Source organism: Poecilia mexicana, unplaced genomic scaffold (genome assembly GCF_051168715.1).
Source record: "Poecilia mexicana isolate PSO_F unplaced genomic scaffold, ASM5116871v1 scaffold_8, whole genome shotgun sequence".
NCBI lineage: Eukaryota > Metazoa > Chordata > Actinopteri > Cyprinodontiformes > Poeciliidae > Poecilia > Poecilia mexicana.
In genome coordinates this window covers 2,266,449-2,290,691 of record NW_028263377.1, presented here as the reverse complement: position 1 = coordinate 2,290,691, position 24,243 = coordinate 2,266,449, and the positions used below count along the sequence as shown (strand labels likewise).

Sequence of the window (24,243 nt, the reverse complement as noted above, 5' to 3'; positions counted from 1 at the left end):
ACACCTGCATCAAATGATGACTCGTTTGAGGCCTAAGCAGAACACTGACTTGATGAGGAGGTTGTTACAACCCCTAGGGAGAGAACGAAACATGCAGGATGCCGGCCCTTGAGGACCGACCTTGGACACCCCTGCTCTAGCGCAAAGCGCCTTGAGTGGTCAAAATGATTGGGGAAAAAGTGCTATATAAGTTCAGTCCATTTACAGAGAACTGAAAAGAATTTGACAAGGCCTAAAGAGTATATCCAAAAGAAAACTAAAGCTCAACACCTCTTGACCTCTAGAGATGGACACCTGCTCCCGTGGTTGTAGGACATACGTGTACAGACCAAATGAATGGATGATGCTGTGATCAGACCAAACGCATTCTGAGCATCAAAACCGCATCCAAGGCCTCAAGTCAGATGCTTGAAATTTTGCTCTACAGGCCCATCAAATGATGCCTGGTGGGAGGAGCCTCTTGATTTTTGGCTTATTTCGCCTCTCCTGTTCTCTTCATACAATGCCAGATGAAATATTGAGAGTATATAACTGGCTTTCAGTTATTTACTGACCTTCACCACCTAGCTGCATGCTCATGAGGGTCGTTTTCAGCGAGAGCCAAATTTGAGGACCTGTTAACCCGCATCAGTTCCTACCTCTTTTGGCAGGACACCAACTTCAACCATCTTTGTCATGAAGCGGAGTCTCTCTGATTGAATGACGCTCTGCATCCAGATGGAAAAATTCAGATGTGTCGGCAGTGTTGAATGCACTCGATGAGTGTCAAACACTCAAAACACTTCCAACGTGCAGTTCTAGACGCACGAAATATGCCTCGTGTTTTTATTACGCACCCTAGACGCACGTCCACATAAAACCTTTATGTAAACCAGACACCCCAGACATCCAAATCATGTTTGGTTTGAATGCAGCATGAGAGTTATGCCACAGTCTCCGATTCTAAAATATCCCAGAAAAAATATCTGGTTTGATTTTTCTTTTAAAATAAAATAAAAAAAACAGTGATGAAACTAAAGAAAACTTGTAAAACAGAAGAGGTGAGAAGTTGAAGGTGAGGTGACCTGAAAATATTTGTGGTTTCAAGGAGGTGCAAACCTTATACACTTAAATATCACTTGTATGTAATAAATCATTAAAAATCAAACACACTGCAATTGTGGAAGAGGTGCTGAGAGACAAGCAGTCAGTGTTGAACCTGAATGCGACACAATGAGTTATGTGTGTGAAAGCGAGTTCGGTAGACACAGTTAAGGTCAAAGGTTGACAATGTTACTGTTTAACACAGCAAGACATAAAACAACAGGACCTAGATTAATGACTGTCCGAGCCACTATGTGTGTACAATTTGCACAGGAGCTCCTTGCATATCTCTGTTATAATTAATCACACCATGGCACTCGGCCCTCCTCTCATGTCTCCTGCTATTTTATGGCTTCACCTGCCACAATAGAGGGATGACAGCCACAATCTGAAACAGGGAGGAAAGGAAATGGGAGTAGGGGGAGCGAAATGGTGGGTTTGGAGTGGATGGAAAAGTGAGTGTCAGTTGAAAAGGAGAGGGAGATGAAAGACAAACAGTGAAACAGGTCCATGGAAAATGGGAGGAGGGAGAGAGGGTAAAAGAAAGACAGCCGCCAGATGTGTTCAATCCCTAAAAGGTTGTATTCACTAGCTAAGTGAATACAACCTGAAAAAGCGTATGTCTGTGTTTTTAGGTTATCTTCAAATAGAGTTTATATTTTCTTCATCTGGTGAAAATTTCTTGAACTTTACCTCAAAGGTTGTTCTGTTTATTTACGTGTTTAAGCACAACCATATTGTGAGAAAGTTAAAGCTCCATGAAAGCCTAGCACATGTCCCAAAAGCAACTGCAGAAATAAAATGCCTATCAAAAGATGTAGCGAGTATTAACTGACTGGAGATTTGGTTAGATTTTTTTCAATTAATAAAGGATAGAACAACCCAACCATTTGAAAATGCTCAATGTTTTGTTGTTTTATAATTTTTTTCAATAGACTAATACCAACCTTTGAACATGAACAAATTTTAAATTACTTTGGAGTTGTTTAGAAATAGATGATCCATTGAACATTATAATACCCCCTCTGGTCAGAGAGACTCCTCCGACAGCCTACAGGTGTTATCATATGATTTGTTCCCATACAGTTGATTTTTACCCTTGGCTTGATGTACATCCAGATGAGTAAATACATTAAATGTAAAACCAACAACAAATGTACTGCTGTTAAAAGACGCCGACATAAAGATTTTGTATAGTCCATACACATACCATGTCCCAATATGGACTTAAATTTTAAAAGTTTTTGAACCAGTTATGGAGAAAAATTACTGACATGTAAGAAAAATGCTATGTTCAGTTAGCAACATGATTATGCAATGAACTGCCTCTCTTGGATTAAAAAAAAAAAAACATTTTAAAAATATATGTACGGATGGCATATCATTTTTGTTGTGTGGTTTAATTTCTGAAGAGCACCTTAATACTCACAACCTCAACAGGGAATTTAAACTCCAACACTGGGAGCTTCTTGTCTAAAAGTTTTGAGTTCTAAAACTAAACTGATATTTACTCACATAATGCACACAGTAACGTACGCTTCAGGCTTTAGAAACATGTAAAAAATCCTTCAAAAATCTGTTACATTTTTTTGCATAGTTGTGAGTAAATATGCAAATGATTATGTACTGAGGAAGATAATGCACAATTGGAAAGGATTTTCAACTTGAGCGTAATGATTGGATAGAACAATGGGAAAAACCAAAATAAAGTTGGATATTAAAATGATCCTCTATCAAAGTTTTGCTGCCATATGATGCACATTAGCTTTAGTCAGTTTCAGTTGTACAGACAAACTAAAAACAAAGAAGTATACCTATGCTGATTAAAACTGAAGCAAATTTCTACATGGGCTTTGAGGATGAAATGCTAAAGAGAGGATGACATGAGAGAGATGCTCAGTGACTTAATACTTCTGCTCTGTATGCTGTTGTACATCCTGCTGTCTTACACACCTGGTAAAGATTACTAAATCCACTCTGGGCGTGCGTGTGATCTGCAAAGTGAAAAGGAGAAAGAGATAAAAGACAGAGGAGATGGATGGATGGAGAATTGAAACAGAGCTGCAGTTTCATTTTTGTGAGCTCACATGTGTTTTCCCAGGAGAGAAGCAGAGAGAGAGAGAGTGAGAGAAGCAGTACACTGATGATGTGACACAAACCAGATGTGTTAGCGCAACATCTGCTCAGTTTGTGCATCTACAATACAGAGAAACCGATGAAACAAAGGAAAATATGAATATAAAGCTTCACACTCATGTTTATCTGTCATGTCATTTAATTCATTCCTTCTTCTTTTTCTGTTTGCTGTTCTGTTTCCACTGAGATGGCGATTTTCAGAAAATAAAACTTAGGTAAAATTCTTAGCTATAAAAGAAGAAAATAGATACAGTTAATCGATTTGCAACTCTATCCAACATGCCAAAGAGACTGAGATTACTGTAACAGTTAAAACATTTACAAAAAGGTGTTTTATACTTTTCAACATGTTTTTTATGTCGCTGTACAGCAGCATAAGATTGCAGGATTTAGGCTTCCCACAAAAATAGATAGAACTTACAAAATCTAACTCAGATTAAATTAAGTCTAAAAATACCTCAGAGTACACTCAGCATATTCTACATGTTCTCAAACTCTGTGAGAAAAAACTGCCCCAAGTTTTCATACGGACCCAAAAGGAGCTGAGGGGAAACTATCTTTACGACTCCCAGCATTGTTCTGTTAAAAGTTTCGAATGTCAAACTCTTTTAAGCACCGTATTTGGCCAAAGGAGTTTATGTGATGATGAAAGGGGACTCAGCCTCAAATAAAGTTGCATTTTGTCAGTCTGGATTGCTTACAACTACAAAGTTGCTTTATAAAGACACAACAACGTTTTACACTGTTATCTCTTTCACTGGGTTGGACTGATGCAGTTCAGACGCACACATAAAATTGAATGTTATTTACTGTAAGTTAGAAACCTTAAATCAAAAACAAAATACAGAGATTTATGATAAACGCACATAAGACATTAGAAAGTCTTGCTGTTTGAATGTATGTAATCAATGGATCATGCTGAGAAAAGCATGTGAAGAACATGAGATGGAGCTAAATTCAGAAAGATTGTGGAAGAAAACCTTTTGCAGGATCCAAAAACAAAGCTTCAGACTGAGGCAGAGGGTCACTGTCCAGCAGGATGGAAACCTTAAACATACAGCTAGAGCTAGAATCGAATGGTTTAGGTAAAAGGCTATTCAAGTGTTAGAGTTGTTCAATCAAAGCACAGGCCTAATTTTTCACTATCCAGTCTGGCTGAACTTTAAGTTTTGTGCAAAAAGGGCCAAATATTTCAATCTCTAGATGTGCAAACAGATAGAGACTTGCACCTGCAATTGTTAACCTAGAGTGTGTGTCAAGCTTCTTCAGGCATTCTTTGAGCATTGTTGCTCTTTTTGACAATCTTTCATAAAAGTTACATTTGTGCACAACTAACAGTTGTCCTGCCAGTATTCTTTTCCTCCCATTGGACAATTATGCATGATTTTGTGTTCTTCCATCTAAGAAAACAAGTAAATAAGGACACTGTATTTTTTGGTTGTTATAATGCAAAATCTAAACAAGTTTATGAGGTATAAACTTGTTTTGTTAAAATTCTAGAATGTTATTCAAGGCACACGTCGGTTGAAATTCTAGAACTGACAGTGGGTGTCCTTTCTCTTCAACATGACTGTCCATTTTCTTTTGCACATTTACCTGAACAAGTGGTAAACACAATAAAGCTTTTTTTTTCTTTCAAACAATCATCTCCAGGAACATAATTAAAAAAAATAAACAGCATTCTCCAGACTTCTTCAACATTCCCAGTTAAGCAAATACACTCTGAGAGCATTAAACACAGTTGGACACCCTCTGTTGTACATTTCATTCTTTTGATTAATCTAAGCAATTATGGTTGAGGACTTGGATGTGTGCTTTCCTGTTATAATTTATTTTGGTTGGCCTACCAGGATGACTTTTACAAATTGGGCTGTATCCACTTTCAACAGACTGTTAGACAGTAAAAATTAACAATCTTGCAATTGAGACATAAGAAAGCGCACATGTCCGAGCGGTGTCATGATCTCTGACAGATAGGTTTGGGAAAGTGTTGTTGGACATTGGCTTTATTTGTGCTTAAGTCCAAACAGCTAGATTTGAGTCTGAAAGAATAAGAAAACTAGGGAGCAGATGTTAGTTTAAGCTCAAAGGAGCTGCACTGATTTGTCTTTTTGTTTGAGGCAGCAGGGGGTAGGTGTAGTTAAAAGTAGAAGTCTGATGTTTTGCTCAGTGCGGTATCCCCTGACGGTTTGTTGGTGGAGGTTGGCTGATGTTGACATTAACCCACGCTGACCCAAATATAAATACGTACACGGACTACTGAAATACATGCAGAGCAGGTTTCACTGTGCATGCCTGTACACTTTTCTTCACTGACCTGTCATCTGAATTTGTACCAAAGCTTCAAAATATTTTCAGAAGTAAAATACAACTCAGGTGTTTCCATGTGGGGTAAAGGTTTTAGATTATGTCTCAACCTCAACAGGAAGTTCAAAAGGCCACTTTGCTCTACATAAAAATGTAATTCATAACATATTTGTATGCAAAGGGTTTTGAGCAGTCAGTTTCAGCTAAAACTCAATCCCAAATTTCAATTAAAAATAAAATTTTCTCAACATGTTGGACTGTTTTTAATTACTATATTTGACTTGAACTCTTGATCTATGAAGATTAATTGTTTAAACTACAATACCAAGGCATAATTTTTAAAGTAGAAGCAATATTCAGTGAGATTAACAGACTTTAAGACTTTACAGACTTTAGCTGTACACTTAAGAAAGATCTGAAATCCAAACGATGATTTGCAAATATTCAACTAAATTTTTCTGAGTTTGGCAAAAGAAAAAAACACTGTGATTTATAAGATTTATTTGTGAATTTGTAAGAATGTAATAATTCAGAGATTTTAAGAGATCATCTTTTAGTGATACGGAAAGTTAGTTTTATGTGTATTTAGAAGTCTAAAATGCTTAGTGTTTGAAAGATGTTATTGTGTATTTTTAAGGGGCTTCATAATGTTTCACTGCAGCTTTTCCAGTTGCTTTTCTCCAGCGTTTTGGACACCCTTTGTATTTTTTTAAGGTGTCCAAGTAAGTAAAGTAAATAGCAACTTAAGTTTATTTACCTGAGCGCAGCGTCTGTGGTTTTCACACCAATCCAGAACTTGGATATTCTGGAAGAGACAGAGAAGGGAAAAAAAGGCTTAAGAGAAAACATTTAGACAGACAAATCCTTTGATTTACACTCCCTACGTGTAACCTATTCACAAGAGACTTCCATTTCATATGTAAGTAGACCAAAAGCAAAATGTTGTACATAAAAGATTGTTGAAAAGAATTACACAAGCAGAGAAAAACCTGCAACATAGTCACCTTTCAGCTGTTTATCTAATTATCTTCTATGTGGAAAAAAAAGATCTAACACATTATGGTTGTGGCTGCTGAGGTGGCTGGACCGCGTCACATGGTGAGACATGAGGTGCATGTGCAGAAAGTCAAGTGGGAAGTGACTCAAAAGCACCAGTAAACATGAACACTTTAACCACTGTGACTGAGACGTAAAATAAAAGCCACATGGAGAGAAATAAAGATCACACATCACATCAGACCAATATAAATTCCTGAATTCTCCTTACTTTGATAACTCCAGACAAACAATTGTCAAAAAATGCAATATTTCTGATAAATGAGTGACAAAGAATGAATGCATTAAAGATTCTTGAATCCACTGAAGAGCCTAGATACCCACAAAACAGACTATATTAATCACAATTTTAATTGAAAGTACCCATAATCTTTTATTTAATTAGACGTCAGTCAACCGTATTCTTTAGCATTAGTTCTTTCTAACCACGTTTTAAGGAAACTTCCTTTGTTGAAACACTCATTGGTGTTGAAAGTGCTACTGTTATCTTTGAATTGCTCTGTCTTTATCAACAAAATTACTTTGCTGCTATGCAACAACAAAACAGCTATTAGAATAGGTGTGTGTATGCCTGCCTGTTGTCACGTCTGTGCACCTTGAGATTTGTGAGTCCCCAGTAATTGTGTCTATGCGTGTGTGTAGGATAAGCTGCTTTAACAACTCTTAAACCCTCTCCCGAGTGAGCTGTATTTAGACTAAACCAATCTTTTACCGCACACAGAGATACACCCACCTAGATCCTACTCAGTGTTTTCCTCTTTAATTGGCCTTTGTGCTCACTATATGATTAGGGTGATTAGGGGGTAATTGCCAGGGGATCAGCACTAAGGTGAAAAGAAACCCACTAGGGGTTAAGGGTTTTCATAACATGGTGAATTAAGACTTTAACCATCAGTATTCAACACATACATAGTTTTTTAAAAAACTTAATTCAGTTAAAGTGACTAACTTGGTCAAGGTTTTCAGATATTTAGAGAATTACAGAATGACTCAAAAGGTTTCTAAGATGTATTTAAAATTAAGATTACTGGCTTTATAATTATAATTATGGCGACACAGTGATGCAGTTGGTAGCACTTTTGCTTTGCAAGAAGATCCTGAGGCCTTTCTGGAAGGAGTTGCATGTTCTTCCATGAAGTGTACTCTGGCTTCCTCCGTCAGTCCAAAAACATGACTGTCGGGTTTACTGGCATCTCCAAAAATTGTCCTTAGATATACGAGTGTGTGCGTGCAACGTTATTTGTTCTATTTTGCCCTCAGATGGACTGGAAACCTGTCCAGGGTGTACTCCACTTCTCGCTCAATGACCGCTGGAGATAAGCACCAGGATAAATAGGTATGGATGATTAATGGGTTTTATAAGTATTTGCTATGTTATTGAGAAAATTACAGGGGATGTTACACATCCTAAGCCAATGGCTTTAATTTAAAAGTGGCAAAAACAACAGAGTTTCTCTCTGACTTCAAAGTGGTAGTGTAACAACAAAAGATAATTAAACCATTTACAAACATTATCAGCTTTTCATACTGCAGAGCACCAATTCAAACCCAACTGTCCAGCACAATATTATGCAGATCTGCATAGGGCTAAATGATGTCACTAAATTTTTTGAGCATGCAGAGGAATATTATTTTCCATGCACATAGTCTCATTTTATGGTGCCATAAAGTAACTATGTTCAGTTGTTATGAAAATGCTGTGTACATATTAAAAATAACTTAAGAAATTTGATTTTACATCTGATGCCTTGAAACTGACCTCTGTCTCTGCCTGCTATGGTTTTGAAGTGCCAGGTTTCACTTCTTTAAATACAGTTCTAAACTTTTGCATAACTCCATGCTGACATGCCTTGGAAGATATATTCATCTTAATTGCTATTAATCCTTGTGCATTAAAAATCCAGGAAAAACTTTGTTGCCATTTCCAGAAGAGACTTTCTGACTCCAATTACTCTTACATGCTGGTCCTGATTTTGAGGTATTTTCATGCTTAGTTAAATTATGTACACAGCCAGTCCAAATTCATACATTAATTTTGCTGTAAATATCTACATTCTGAAAAAACCTGGCCGCTGACGAATTCTGTCTAAAAAATATTTCATAAGCTATTTTTCCCATTGTCCTTCTACCTGGCAAATCGACTAGGCACACTTTATTGACAGGTGCTAAAATAAGTACAGAGGCACAACCCATGACATGTTTATGTAGTCTGTATATTTAATCTTCAAAGTTAACTGGTAGAGAAAATAATCTAATGTAAACCAAAATAAAGATATCACTTGAACTCTGGTGTGTGTAAACTAACAGTCCTCCAACAACTCTTGATTATCTCTGGAAAGTAATTTAATGGCAGAGAACTATAATCCTATTTCATTTCAATCCTAATTTCTTAAGTGGATGGAGGCTGGACTTCTCTGACGGACTGTAAAACATGTTTGTCATAAACCTATTTCCTCTCATGAAAAGAGAGCCTAATATTTCTCCAAACCTACTGTTATCTTTGCTGTATCGTTCTGTTCTGTCTCGGTCTGAGGTCCCTGATCAGGGTGGGATGAACATTCATCAACTAGGAGATGGATGGAGAAACAGCAGTAACAAAATCTGAGTTACACAAACGCATGGAACACATTCCCTAAACTTTATCCTGTTGCTTCTCATCCAGAATATTCTCTTTTGGTCACTCTGTCACTCCTGTCTTTTATTTGGACCGTCTAACTTCCCACATTTCTGTCAAATCTATCAAAAATGACAGGGAAGGACTTGATGGTGATTGCAATGATCAGCTGGGAGGGGTGCAGTAAAAAAAACTAAGGACATTGTAAAAGGTTACTAAACATCTCCAGATTTTCACAGAACAGGCCTAAAGCTGCTGGACTGAAGTCTCCATCTTTCCTATTCTATTCACGCTCTCTTTCCTTTTCTTGTTTTCTTGCCATTCACAAATTCAGTATCAGTCACCAAGCCTCAGCCTGTACAAATGGATGTGCAGTTATATGCATTCATCACAAGTCAATTTCATGGTACACATTTGCTGTCAGAAACAATTAGAGTAGTTTAGATAGATCTGTCTGCCTTTTTGCTATTAGACAGTGGTCAAAGCAACGTTTTCAGCCATCTCATCTGTCTGTGGCAAAACAGCTGCACATGTTGGAAAAAGTCTGGGAGCAAAAGAAAAGGAAGATTGGGAAGAGGGTGGCTAAGGAAAAAAATACAATAAATATTAGTTATGGCAGCAATAAATAGAGGCTAATGGCAGTGAAAAAGAATACTATATATATTTTGTTATTCTGCTATATTACGATAATAAGTCAATGGTTAAGCTATATGTGAGCTTCCTTCTCTGGAGGTATCCCATTCATGGACCTGTTCTTTTTGTTGCGAAATATGATTAATTTGAGTTTATCTGTTAAAAACCATTGCATTTCAGTGCTACACACATGATTTGTTTATTTTCCAATAAAGTTTGATGCTAGGACTCCTTCGAAAGCTACCTTCTTTAGCTTAATAATTATATTGACACTTGAGCACCATGTACATCTCCACTCACTTTTTCAACTCTTATTATGTCACAATTATTTATTGAAAATACAACTTACGAGTCTGTGTCAAGTAAAGCTGAAAAAGAAGCTACACAACGACAGAAAGCATTGTATATATGGAGGCAGGCCTCTATCTTTTGATAAATACAAAAAAATGCATTATTCTGCTTTTGCTTGGATAAACCAAACAGAACTCAGTCAGGAGAACATATGCTAGCCACCTGCAGTCCATAGTAAGCTATGCCTTCTTATGTTATCCTCCTGGATTCAAATCTCACTTCACAGCTCAGTCTGGGCTTTCTCCCATTGACTTGGATCCCTCTCGTAGAACTTCAACCAGGCCAATTAGTAAGCAGAAGAAGACATTTTAACAATGACATTGATTTTCTGCAATGTTTTGGTCACCCTTCCAAATAATGAGTTAACATTAATTCGATTTGACACTTTTCTCCTCGCAGTGGAGGATGGTTGTTTACAGCACAGGCAATTTCCAGTAAGCTGCATAGCATTGAATTGGCGCATTACATGCATCGTAGGCAAACACTAGTGATAGGGTAAAATTTAAAACCTTGGCAGAGTCCCAAGTCTCCAGGAAGGAATTGTTTCTTAATAGCTGAAAGTCCAGACCATCTGTCCGAAGCAAAGGGTAGGACATGGGGCCGATTTTTACCAGGCTAATTGAAGCGTGAACACAAACAATTTGACTCTATTATAGCAGGTTCCTTTAAGCTATCATTACCCAAGAAGAAAGGACTACAAAAAGCAGGAACAGAATAGAAAGATGTGTAATAAAGAATAAAAATGAAGCAGTAGCACTTGTTATGGTTACATAGATGTCTGGAATGATCACTTTCCTCACATACTGCCAGGCACAGCTGCATCTCCCTCATTATGTAACCTAGCAATAATAACTCAAGGCTCGACTCCTGTTCTTGTTAACTGTTTTTAATTACATCTTCCACCAATTGTAATAATACTGAGGTCCAGCAATGGGACTTAATCCAAGTTACATGGGCATGACTGATTAGTATATTTCTTCTGCACAAAAGACCGTCCATGTTCTCACACTTAATTATTGGCTTGCTTTTTGAGATCACCGACTGTGCATTTTAGGAACAATTTTAAGAAAATGTTTGTTTTAAAATTATTAAATTGACTGATAACTCACTATATTGACCATGACAATGTGATGTTTTAGCCCTACACATTTTCAATGTATAAAGTATTACTTTTTATACCAATATGTTAAAAAATTTGTGACATTAGCCGATACAGAGGTTGGTACTGAGGGAAAACAATTTCCATATATGTAATAGCTTTCACTTTTCAAAGTCATTTATCAAAGGATAAAGGGTGTAACAGAACAAAACCTGGCAAAACAGCCTTTGCATTTTGATGATGGTTTGGAGTTTATTCCTAAAAACACACTTTTAGGTCTGAGATCCACTAGAGAAATCTGTCACAAGAGTCTTCAGAATCCAAGATGACCAACTGAGTCAGAAGCATTTACACTAAAGGGCTTCCACATGGATCTCAGGCTGCCCAGTCAACAGCAATCATTCTAGAGGAAAAACAACTTGATTTTATCCAATGACACAAACACCACACAGAGAGAACCGTACACGCGCACAGCTGCAAACCCCCATCGCTGTTTGAAAGACGGAGTCAGACATAAATTACACTTCTTCCAGATGCAACAACAAAAAGAGAGTGTGTGTGTCTATTTGTGTGTGTAATTGTGGTGAGGTGCAGTAGAAAGCCTATTTAACATGATGCATTACTCCTGCTAATCACACCCAGATGACCAGAAGGACACAGCTACGGTGCGTCTTATTTGTTTGTGTGACGGATTATGACTAACTTCCACCCAGCAAAATATACACTGTCTTTCCCAAAAATATCACATTTATAAGTCAGCATTCCGGTTAGGAGACTAGTTAATTAGTTTATGCAAGTGTTTTAGTGCTATGTGTCAAAGATAGCACTGTGGTGCTCCACATCCTATGAGTAGCACATATTACTGCAAAGTGGTTTGTCCATCTTTCCATTTTTCACTCTGTCTGTGGGTTACAATTAGCAACAGTATAATGGTGTTGTTTAACATTGTGGAAACATTTGTAGGAAAGAATCACAGTAAAAGGGACCAATTGTCCAAAACACAGCTTCACTCTGCATCCTGAAATTCCCTTACCACAAACACGGTTACCAAAGAAAATTACAAAATACAAGAGACAACAACAGCAACTTTCAATCTTCTGTGACGCAGAGACAAAAGTTAATTCACCAGCTTTTATTGTTGTCTTGAGGCACCACGTTATTTGGTCATAACGTGGTCAGAAGGCCATAAAAGAAAAATCCTAGACTGCACTGCAAATAGGCTGTGGTCCAGTGTACTTGTTGATTTAATACCAAAGGTTAAAGTTGATTTGAAATATTGAATGTATAGTATAAGTAAAGCCCTTTCTAGTAAATATTAAACATAAATCTTTAAATTTGGACACTTCCACAAAGCAAGATTAGTTTTCTACAAAAAATATAATTGACAATGCTAACATGACAATTGTTAACATGACACTACAATGCTTTAGTGGTAACCTAAACTTAATTTTGTACCAAGAAGCAATCACAAAATATCAATGACAAAAGTAGTTTCCCATGTAAGGAGGCATTCCTGTTTTGAGAAAATAAGAAAGTCTTTTCATTAGGCCTGCAGAAACACAATTTTTGATGATTTCATCTTTTATTTTTCTTAAATTTTAAGCAAAACTTATAGCAATTTGTGCTGTGTGTACAGAGGGTGCCCTCACTGCAGTCTGCGTGTGGGGGGAAAGGGAGGTCCGTGTGTGTGTGTGTCTTAGAGTCAGCGAGTTTAGCTCTAGCCTTTGTGATGACGGTTTGCAGCTATTTCAAAACAATGGCAGATGCAGCAATGGATTACTATCAAACAAGCCAGGTGTGAACAAAAAACTTCTGGTCAAGCTTTATACAATGAAATGTCAAAACTGTTTTTTTCTGGAAGATATTTTGGATTAGTGAAAAAATTGGAGGACACATTAATCAAAACAAAAATTAGTGTTATTGTCTGCCAGTCACAAACAAAGCTGTGTGTTTTCCCATCCCTGCCTTGGAGTTTCTTTCCTTGGTTTCTAATAAGAGCAAAATCTACTAATCTATCCCTGGTCCTGCTCTACTGATCAAATGACAGGGCAATCACAAAGCTGCATGGACTTTATCTTTAAAATGAATCACACAGACCTTTGCTGGCTGCCATCACTCACCCCTATGCCTGTCTCTGTGCTTGCTGTCTGCACACATATCAGTCAACCTCTCTGGTCTGTGAATCTATTTGTCAGGATGTCTGTCCTCAAGTATGTCTGAAACACCTGCCTGCTCCACCGTCTTTACTTTCCTTTGGACATCTTCACGCTTGACCAAGTTTGTCTACCTGCTTCTGTCTCCTTATCTGCCCCCTTGCAACCTGACCTAGAGGTTGTCTTTAGCTGTTTTCCCAGCATGCCTAGCCTCTGGACTGATTAGTGTTACCTACCGCAGAGCACATAGGATATATGAATGCACCCACATGAATGCACAAAAACACAAACTACTTCAATGACTTGAACCTCAAACCATTGGGCCATCAACACCACAGCCACATGAATAGGGATGGGTAATATTATGGACTTATAACTGAACTCAATATTTTGTGGCATTTATTGCAATTATAACAAAATCCCAACTGCAGTGGACCCCGGTTTTCACAGGAAATTAGAGATCACTAGCAACAGCGAACAGCTGAAATCTGCAAATACTTGAGACTCGCTGTGAAAATTCTTAGAAATGTGCTGTGGTGGCGCAGGGGTTAAGCACAACTCACATTTGGAGGCCTTAGTCCTCGACGTGGCCATCACAGGTTTGATTCCTGGCCAGGCGACCTTTGCCACATGTCTTCCCCTTCTCTCATTACCCACTGTCAAATAAAGGCCACTAGAGCCAGTAAAACCTTTAAAAAATGCCTGTTATAGTTCAAATATACCTTTATATGCATAATAACACACAATGGAAACACTATGGCAGAACCCAGCATCCAAGGTCTTCTTTATTTCCCGTCTTGAGGGTAGAGCCAATCAGTAGCAAGAAAAGTTAAGTGTGCATCTGGATTGGCTGCTTGTAAACTCCGACCAGTAGGGTGTAAGTTAGCATTTGGATCTGGGTTTTACAGTTTCCAAAGCTGCATTTTCTTTCGAATGTTTTAAATATTCCCGGTCAAAAACTCCACAAACAAGCAAATTTTCTGTGAATACTTTTGAGTTACATACCACAGAAAAAAAACATGAGAAGGTAAATTTACGAATACTGAACAGCAAGTAGGCAGGGGTCCACTGTACACTGTGAGTTTTAACACTTTTTTCACCAACAAGAAATCATGCTGTACTTGTGCATATTTAAACACTTTGTTTATGTCAGAATTGTTTACTTTCAGTTTGCATCCCAAAGTTTTCAGTCATTTTAAAAGCAGAGACAAAACAGTTTACAACAAATTAATTTACAGAGCCTGAAGAAACAATGGATGAGTGGATGGATAGACAGGCAGATAGATGTTTGAGACTAAGAAAACACTTAAATCAAAGTCCATCCAGACTTTTTCCAAAACCATGACTCTGACCTCGTGTATGCACAAAAAAATCCCAGCTGTACAACTAAGGCAGGATTTTCCCCCCCTTATTCTTAGAAGTTTACATCAAGGAAGAATTTGGGAATATGACAGCATCCTAACATGCACGCATGTGCACTCTGTCGCACATGAAAGAACTATAATTACGCTATTACTCCATACGAGGGAAACTAGTGGAAAACCCAGAGACGCAGCAGAAAGAGGTGTAAATAGAAAACTGGTGATTCACATTCTAGTGGCTCCACGCTTGCCACACACAAACTGATGGGGAGAATGAGCCAAAAACACAGTTCACCCACAGGAAGCCAGAGGAAGCGATGTGTGTATGTGTTTGTATCACAGTGTGATGACAGAGGAGGAGTACAGATGGTTGCCCTTACTGATGGTACAACTGCTGGAGTTGTAATCAAAAGAGAAGTTGTTTTTTTCCTGTTTTAACACAGAATCACTCTTACACATCCATCACAGTGTGTGCAATCCAAATTGCCCTATAAATGCAGCAAAGAATGATGATGTTCTCCGTGATGTGGCTGAGGAGATTTTCGTCTGGTTACAGATCTACACAAGTATTTGATTGCCTCTCCCCACCCCATAATGACTCAGAGACAGCCACTCCGATTCCCTTTAGGTGGTCTGTCTTTTGATAAAATAATTTTATTTTCTGTTTTCTTAATGGATTGTAACTGGTGGTTGGCTGTATTTTTTATTTTATGGCAACCCAAGCTTATATAATATCCATTCAATTCCCTTCAGTTTAGTTTATTTAGGTAGCCATGATTAACTTTAAAATGCAAACAGATGTAGTTCATATACAGAATTTCGATTCAATTCAATTTGCAGGAATCCCTCATACTGAGCATGAATGTATTAAAGGAAAAATCCTCCATCAGAACCTGGCTCAGTGTGAGTGGCCATCTACAAAGATGGTTCGTCTTTGTCGATTCACCTATTTCTGAAATATTCTGGAAAATGTTACTGAATCGCCTTTTTTGTCACTGTCTAAAAAAACAATGACAGAAACAGTTTGGCACTTCTCAATGGCAGCATAATAAATTAATTAAATTAATCAAGAAAAAGAATGACACAGACAAAATCAAAAATGACATAAATACATGCAACATACAATTTAAAAGTCAATGGATAGTTCAGTGGAAAATGACTGATTTTTCATTGAGCATGTCCAAAATATTCAAAAGAAAATGCAGCATGGAACGATGAAATCCACAGACATGACGCTACGGGCTACCGTTTACCACACAGCCAATCCAAGGGCGCCATTCAATTTCCCTGTCATTTATTGGCTGCACAGGCCAAGAGCAAATATATGGAAGACAGTGGATGTTGACTTCTGTGGTAGTGTCAAGAAGACAGTTTCCACTGTGCATATAAAGATATATTAGCTGTTTAAAAGATTAAAATAGGCACTTATGCACAGTTTTAGAGGGAGTCTCAAGTATTTGCGGATTTCAGTTATATGTAGCCAGAGGGAGGTGATCAAAATGACAGGTGCAAAACACCTGTAGCAAGAGCTGATGAAAGCAGTCACTGGTATTTCATTTTCCACAGGAATTTATGGACTAAAGCCTGAAGGGCTCTAGGCCTCAGATCAAACACATTTATCACTATTGATCCAAAAACATAGAAAAGTTGATTCTAAGATCCTCAAAACTTTAGACAAGGTTCTTTACTATATTAATCACCAAAGATGTACCATTAAGGGGTTTAATCCTTTTGTGACTGTAGCAGTTATTACAAGAGGTTGTTCTTTTTGGGTTCAACTACTAGGGCTTGTTGAATACTTTTTGGTGCAACTGAGTTTAGCTTTTTGAATCATTTTGGAACAAACTTGTCAAATGTATTAAAAATTGGCATGCACCTTGTTTATAAAAACTATAAGTGAAACATTATGTAGGCATAATCAGCTAAGGAATGATTAAAATTATTTTAACCTTTTATCCTAATCTTTATTTGCCATTAAAACAGCTGTTTTTAAAGCCTTATATGAACGTAAAGTGATGAGTAAAAAGAAACCATTATTTGTGCAATATTTTTCTCTGTACAAAAATACTTTTTCTGTCCAAAGAGCATGCATTTTTGCAAAGTTAGAAAATGACTAAGAAGAAAAGACCTCATAAGTTCAGACCAAAGTCCAAAACTTTGCAAAAAAAAAATTGTAAAACAAAACCCCAGAGGGTGATTTATCTGTTTGCCACAACCTCTGCATGTTTTGTTCTCATCGCTGGAGTGTGATGTTGCCTATTTGACAACTGCACTCCATAATCTTCAGACCAAATACTCCCTTTCTCACACCTCTGTCCCAGAAACCCAACCACACATATACAGCAATGCACACACACACACACTGATCTCAATGGTACAAAGGCATCCAGGGGCCACCCCCACTACCCAGTACGCAGGTGTTGGAGTCTACTCTGGGAGGATGAGGACCAGACCCAACCTCGGTTTTTACACATGAACATATGCAGACCAACACACACACTCACACACGCATGCACACAGTCTCTTCTATACACCTCAGAGCCACTGGGACTGAACTCTGTGGTTAATGACTTTCCCACCCACTACACACTATGCACATGTTGAAGCCGTTAACGATAAGTGGCTTTTCAAACTTGGTAACGTCCTAATGTCCCTGTTAATCTAACATTCCTCACTTCAAAGGCCCACAGAACACGGGCCAACAATTTTCTGTCAGATGAGCAATTTTGTGAACAATTAACAAGTAACGAGCAAACATATTTCAGGTGTTTCTTTGCCCCAGTAAGTCCAGCCATTGATCTATGCAACACTGAAATGGTTGGCCCACATTTCCAGGTGTAAACACTGTTTAAAACAACAATGCAATCTTTGTCTGATGAATTATTTAGGTCAAGTGCTGGACTTACCATTTTTCACTCTGCATAAAAAAAACTAATTTACTGATGCTGTATCAAAAAAACATTGAATAACATAATGTGTGTACACTAACCCAGTAAAAATCCTACAATAGAAGATGAATCTTGCTTAGGCTTGTGGCTCACTGAGGCACATAAATAATGCTAATGATTTACTTAAACAAGGAAATATGATCTTTGACAACAATTCTACTTTATGATCACTGTGTTTTTGAGATGCACCAGTTACACTTTTGTTCAGCAATACCAATTTCCAGTTATCTTTCAGATTTGACCAGTCATAATTGATTCTAAATTATTCACATTTTTAGGCCTAAACATGTGAAGGTCCATTCAATCAATCAATCAAATTTTATTTGTATAGCACATTTAAGCAGCAAGGCATTTCAAAGTGCTTTACATAATTAAAATAAAAACAGTATGTGAGAAAGAGATTTAAAAAACATCATTAAAACGTAAACAGTGAGAAAGAGAAATAAAAAGCTGTATAACTTTAGTTGAGACGCCATCAACTGGGACTCCAACCCTTTGGACTTTAGTCAAAAAGCCGTTTGACAAGGACTCTAACCTCTCGGACTTTAGTCAAAACGCCGTTTGACATGGACTCTAACCTCTCAGACTTTAGTCAAAACGCTGTTTGACATGGACTCTAACCTTTCGGACTTTAGTCAAAACGCCGTTTGACAAGGACTCTAACCTCTCAGACTTTAGTCAAAACGCTGTTTGACAAGGACTCTAACCTTTCGGACTTTAGTCAAAACGCCGTTTGACAAGGACTCTAACCTTTCGGACTTTAGTCAAAACGCTGTTTGACATGGACTCTAACCTTTCGGACTTTAGTCAAAACGCCGTTTGACAAGGACTCTAACTTCTCGGAAACAGTGAGAAAGAGAAATAAAAAGAAATTAATAAATAGATAAAAAGAAAAGATAAAAACATTAAAACATCAGATAAAAACATTAAAAACATCAAAAACATTGAAGACATCAAAACCCGCACTCTAATCCTGGAGATGTTCTTCAGGTGATAGAAGGCCGACTTTGTGACTGTCTTAATGTGGCTCTGAAGGTTCAGGTCAGAATCCATCACTACTCCCAGGTATTGTTTTTGTAGGATTTCTTCTTGATAAATTATTCGCTTTAGAGGCCTAAACTTACTCAAAAACTCAAAATTCAGGCACTATGGATATGTTTTTGTTCAATGAAATAAAAAAATGGGCATGGCCAAATGGAACAGGTGTTAAGCCACTGGAAATTCATGAATTTATCAAACATTAAAAGTAACACTCACATAACCATGGTTAACCTTATAAAGCTCAAAAAAGTGACATTTGCATATCTCCCTCTTTGAAGCATGTTGCTCAAACCTTAAGATTCTCATTTAAAAGAAAATTGAAAACACCATATGTATTCATTCAACAGACTGAAAAAAAATAAATAAATCTGATTTCGCTTACCAGCTACTCATTGATTAAAACTAATCAATTAAAATAATTGGCAGATTGCATTCGCTGGCCATTTGATTTTCACATCTCTGCTGTTTTTATTATATGTGACAACATTTAGTTAAATACACTCTTGAACCAGTTTGGGTTTTTCTGTCTCCACTTTTACAAACCAGTTCTCTGCTGTTGCATTTTGCCTTTGAGAAGACAAAGGCACCTGTACTTCAGCATGTCCAGAATATATAGGGGAAGGAGGCTATTGAAATACATTCTCTCTGGTCTAATGCAAGTAAAACAAAAATAAAATGCATTTAAAAATATATATATTACAACAGTATTCAGGTAAACAAAGCTGATATTAAGCGACTTGAATATATCAAGAACAAGACTCTTGCTATTTTCAGTGTACTACATTAATTTAGACAAGAAATCCAGCATCTATATGCTGTTAGTTAAGGATATAACAGAGGTAAAGTACCTTGCAAAAATTATTTGTATCCCTTTTGGAATTACAGAATCTGAGAGCAAACATTGTATTTTATGGTGACTAGATTCTACAGCTCAACATAAAATTGTGCACAATTGTGAAGAAGAAGGACAATGTTACATGGTTTTCAGAAGTTGCATTAATTTTTTTTAACAAATAAATCTAAAATGTACAATTTGAATTATGTAAACTTGCCCCCTGACTCAGTAGTCTGTTCTGGATATTCACTAAAAATCGTATTTATCTCTGCCAAATAGATTAAGTTTAGTCAAGTTGGATGGAAAGCATCAGTTTTTGAGTCTTCACACAGATTCTCAACTGTATTTAAATCTGGTCTTGGACTAGACCATTCTAACACATGAATATGCTTTGAAATAAGTTGCTAAATTGCTTTCCTACAACCTAGAAAGGGTTTCTTCCTGGGTAGTCTGTTATTTCTCCTACTCCCATCTTCCCAAAAAGTTTCAGGCACCTACTGACTAATAGTATGACGCCGCTACCGCCATGCTTCACTTGTAGTGTTCAGGGTGATATGCAGAGGTAATTTTCCTCCACTTCTTCCTCGTGGTTCCTTTGTTCCCAACATGGTTTATGTGAAACTGCAAGTGGAATTTCCCATGGCTCTGTTTCAACAATGGCTATCAGAAAAAATATATATATATTTTGAAGCACCCGACAAAAAAAACCCAGTAAACAGAATCTCCCAGCTGGGTTGTTGATGTCCGCAGCACCTCCAGAGCCACCATGCTATAATGTTATAATATTGGATGCCCAAAGCTTCAGGTACAATATAATACTGTACCTTTATTATATATTTAATGTAATCTGGATTATATTTCTCCACAAGTTTATTCTGAACTTTAGTGGTGTGTTGCTTTCTTATAATAATGCTGTCTGTTTGCTAATGTTTTCAAACAAATCTCTGTAGATTTCACACAACCAATTTATTTGGGGTACTAGATTTCAGGGGGTTGAATACACACTTAAAACTTTTCAGATTAATGTGAATTAAATACAATAATGCATACTTATTGTTCCACTTCACAGCTATGCTCTACTTTGTGAAAAAGTAGAGCACGAAAAAAGAAACATATATTGATGCTTCTCATTCAAACGTGGCAAAATGTAAACAGTAAGAACTTTTTTTGCAAAGCACTGCATGTAATTTGACATAAACCATAAAAGAATAGCTTGTTTGCGCACTTTTGCCCCATAATTTTAGTATGTAATAATAAACAGCTTGTTCTCATTTTAGAACAGTTCTCAGCTATTTGTTCCAGGCGATTTGCTCAAAGGGCGCTAGACACAACGGAAGTATTTACCTGAATATGTCTGAAGGCTGCCGTTAGCTGCGTCATGTGCAGACTCAGACACCTGGACGTACATCTGGCACTGTTGACTTTCTCCTGAACATCATCCGGCTCCGGAGAACTCCTGCGGGCACGTGCCACAGTCAGCACCACGCAGAGCAACACCAGCACGGCTCGAGCAACTGACATCACAGCGTGAGAAAATACAACCAAAACAAATGTATGTATAAATGTTGAAACGACGGTCGTCTCCCTCTCGTGCCAGTGTGTGTTCTCGTGTGAGTTAAGAATGCAAGCATCTGAGCGCGAGCAGGGAGTGGAGCGGCTGTACCCAGCTCGCGGACACTCCCACCACCGCCACGCGGATCTCTAATGTTCTCAGTCCCTATTATCCTGATTACCATCATCATTGTGACTTAAGACTATACTCTCTTCAGTTACTATGCAAACATGCTGCCTTTTTTACATCACTTTTCTTCCTTGTTCCTCATCAGGAATTTGAAGTATTTTCTTCTCCATCCTTGGAGGTCACAGTGAACGCATCACTATCACTACTAATTGCAGAAGCTGCATTAGCAGCTGGGGAAATATGTCGTCCTGTGTCAACATAAAGCTACAGCTGAACTGATAATAGAATTACATAAACTATTGATTCAAGTTCCAGTGTGGTTATTGTTTCTGATAATAGCTATCTGAATAATTAATTCCCACTTCTATGCTAATGATGCCCTACTTTTCCACTGAAACCTCCTGTGCCTCCCTGGCCTCTGAGACTGTTTACAAGAAGTCAAAGCCTGGTTTTCATGTAGCTTTCTCAAACCCAACAGTGATAAACAGAAAATGTCCTCATTTGGATCAAATCCATGCATCCAATTTCACCCCAAACATCAGCAACTCATCTGTCTCTCCATTACTCAGGTTAAGAGTTTGGCTATCATCTTTGCACCTTATCCTTTCTAACCCCTATAACTTAATCTGATTGCCTATACTTCCACCTCAAGCCACTGGTAAATCAAGCTTCTCATACTGAAAAAAAATCTACAAAAAAGTTTTGATCAGGTAGAAATTGTCCTGTTTTATGATTTAGATGTTTCTGATAACAGTAGTGATAAGTGATCATTCAGATTTAAGTCCAACATTTAGCAGTTCTTGGTACATCAGCAAACCAGAAAGCAGTTTTCCCCCAAATCTCTCTCTCTTGAGAGAATCTCTCTCTGTGTTAGATGATGCTCACATATTTCAACATAGCTATAAAATTTGATATTAGTTGAGTTTGGTGTTTGATGTATTCTAGAAGGCCTATACATCAAATTCTGCTTAGATCTCCACACTGCCTCCGGCTCTGGTCTTAAAGCATCAAGCACATGACCTTAGATTATAAAACGATTTCTAAAAGCATGTTTTGCCATAATTGTCTAAAACATCTTGACAAATGCTGTAAAATTAATTTACTGTCCTTTCAGTATATACGCAACATCTGTGCATATCTGAAACTTTTCATCTGTAACAGTTTTTCTCCTTGCATTTCTTGCATACTACCAACCTAGCATTTTGTACTCTATGAGCCTATAAAGACATTGTCATGATGTGTGTTGGCAGTGGACCCAAACAAACACAGGAGTCAGGCAGAGTCGCATGTAATTTAACAAAAAATGCAAAAACAAGTCAAAACTTACAACACTTTGGAACACATGCAAGGAAAAAATAGCACACAAGGTGAAACCTTTAGCACAATGGACCTGCGGTAGTAAATAAACAGAGAACATATACCGTGTCAGGGGAGAAGTAATTTCTAGAGTGACAACGGGTGAGACTGATTAACTGAATGTGGAACAGCTTTGAGGGAACATAAACTGAGGGAGCTGAGTGAAAATTGATAAAACAGAAGTAAACACAAGGGAGATGAGAGGACCAGTTAAAAGTATGGAGAGGGAGAACATTTAGTTAATGGCAGCAATATCTCAGCTCCCCTCCAAGAAGTTATCACAGGTAAATAGAACATGAGACCAGACATAACCACGACGGAGAGACTGAGAGAAAACATGTTAACTCTTGAAATAACAGCAGATAGTGTAAACTGGAGAGTAGTGGGAGAAGAAAGTAGCAGCCTAAGCCTACAGCAGCATAACTACAAAGGTAGCTCAGGATAAGCTAACCCTAGAGTGAGGCATGAGCAGATGTGGGTAAAGTACTCAAAAATTGTGATCCAATAAGTGTAGCAATAACTTCAACATATTTTTATCCAAGTAAAAGTAAAAAGTAACTGTCCAAGAAATTACTCAAGTAAGAGTAAAAACATAAAAAGTCTACTCAAGTACTGAGTAACTGATTAAAATATTTAATATTTAAAAAGTGCATCAGGTGGACCAAAATATAGTTATGTGGAAATGTTGGTATTTTAAGGACCAAAATGAGAGTAATTCATATAAATTGCATAATTAGGAAATAGAAAAATCAGGAAAAAGAAACACAAGTTTATTTCAATATAAAACTAACAAAAACTGCATTTGTGTGTCTGTGTCTTGTGAATTTTTGGAGCTTGTTCTTCAATCAGTGGGTGGATTATCCAGACATTTTACTCAAATAAGAGTAGCTATACTTCATAGTAAAATTACTAAAGTAAAAGCAAAACATACAGAATAGTTAAAATGCTTCTAAAAGTTTTGTTTGTTTGTTTTCAAAAAGTTATTCAAGTAAATGTAACTGAATAAATGGAACTAGTTACTACCCAAGAGGCAGAGCCAGGAAAAATTGCATTTCCAGTTTGCATTCCCTGTACAATTATATATTGTAATTATTGTTCTGAGCCTTGGTCAACAACATCACCACAGTTTACCGTTAAATACCATTCTGATTATTTGATATGTTGTGTATATCATGTTACTAATCAGGATGCAAATCACTCAGATTTAAAGTTTCTTTGAAGTTTCCAGGAAAGCACAAAGAACAGCCTGTTAAACGTTGAGTGGGAAGACAGCAATGCAGGGAATAATTACTCAAGTAGATGCAGGTGAGCAGAGGCAGAGAGGATCGGGTGAACCCATTGGAGGGGAATGCAGAGCAGGTGGCAGTTGAACAATAATATGATTGTTAGATTATTGGACCAGAGATAAAACCATGAATTATGATCATCGTTTAATATTCATTTGCGTTGTCCTTTGTATCGTGTTTTCTCTTTTTAATATAATAACCAGAAGCACAGCCTTCGCAAAGAGAGATTTTAATTACCATTTTGAAAATCAAAACAAAGCTACTACACAGAGACCCACATCACAAGAGACATTGCAGTGAGGT

General features: G+C 37.4%; 1 protein-coding gene across 1 annotated transcript in view; it reads right to left on the bottom strand.

The window, feature by feature from the left end:
- The window catches only part of anos1b (anosmin 1b), a 45,550-nt gene extending 24,299 nt beyond the window's left edge, over positions 1-21,251 (bottom strand). The window contains exons 1-2 of the mRNA XM_014980311.2: positions 20,962-21,251; positions 6,284-6,331 (exon numbers count right to left, since the gene is read on the bottom strand). Coding sequence (XP_014835797.2) covers positions 6,284-6,331; positions 20,962-21,138 — 225 coding nt within the window. The 5' untranslated portion in view covers positions 21,139-21,251. The remainder of the gene's footprint in view (positions 1-6,283; positions 6,332-20,961) is intronic.
- Positions 21,252-24,243: the final 2,992 nt, after the last annotated feature.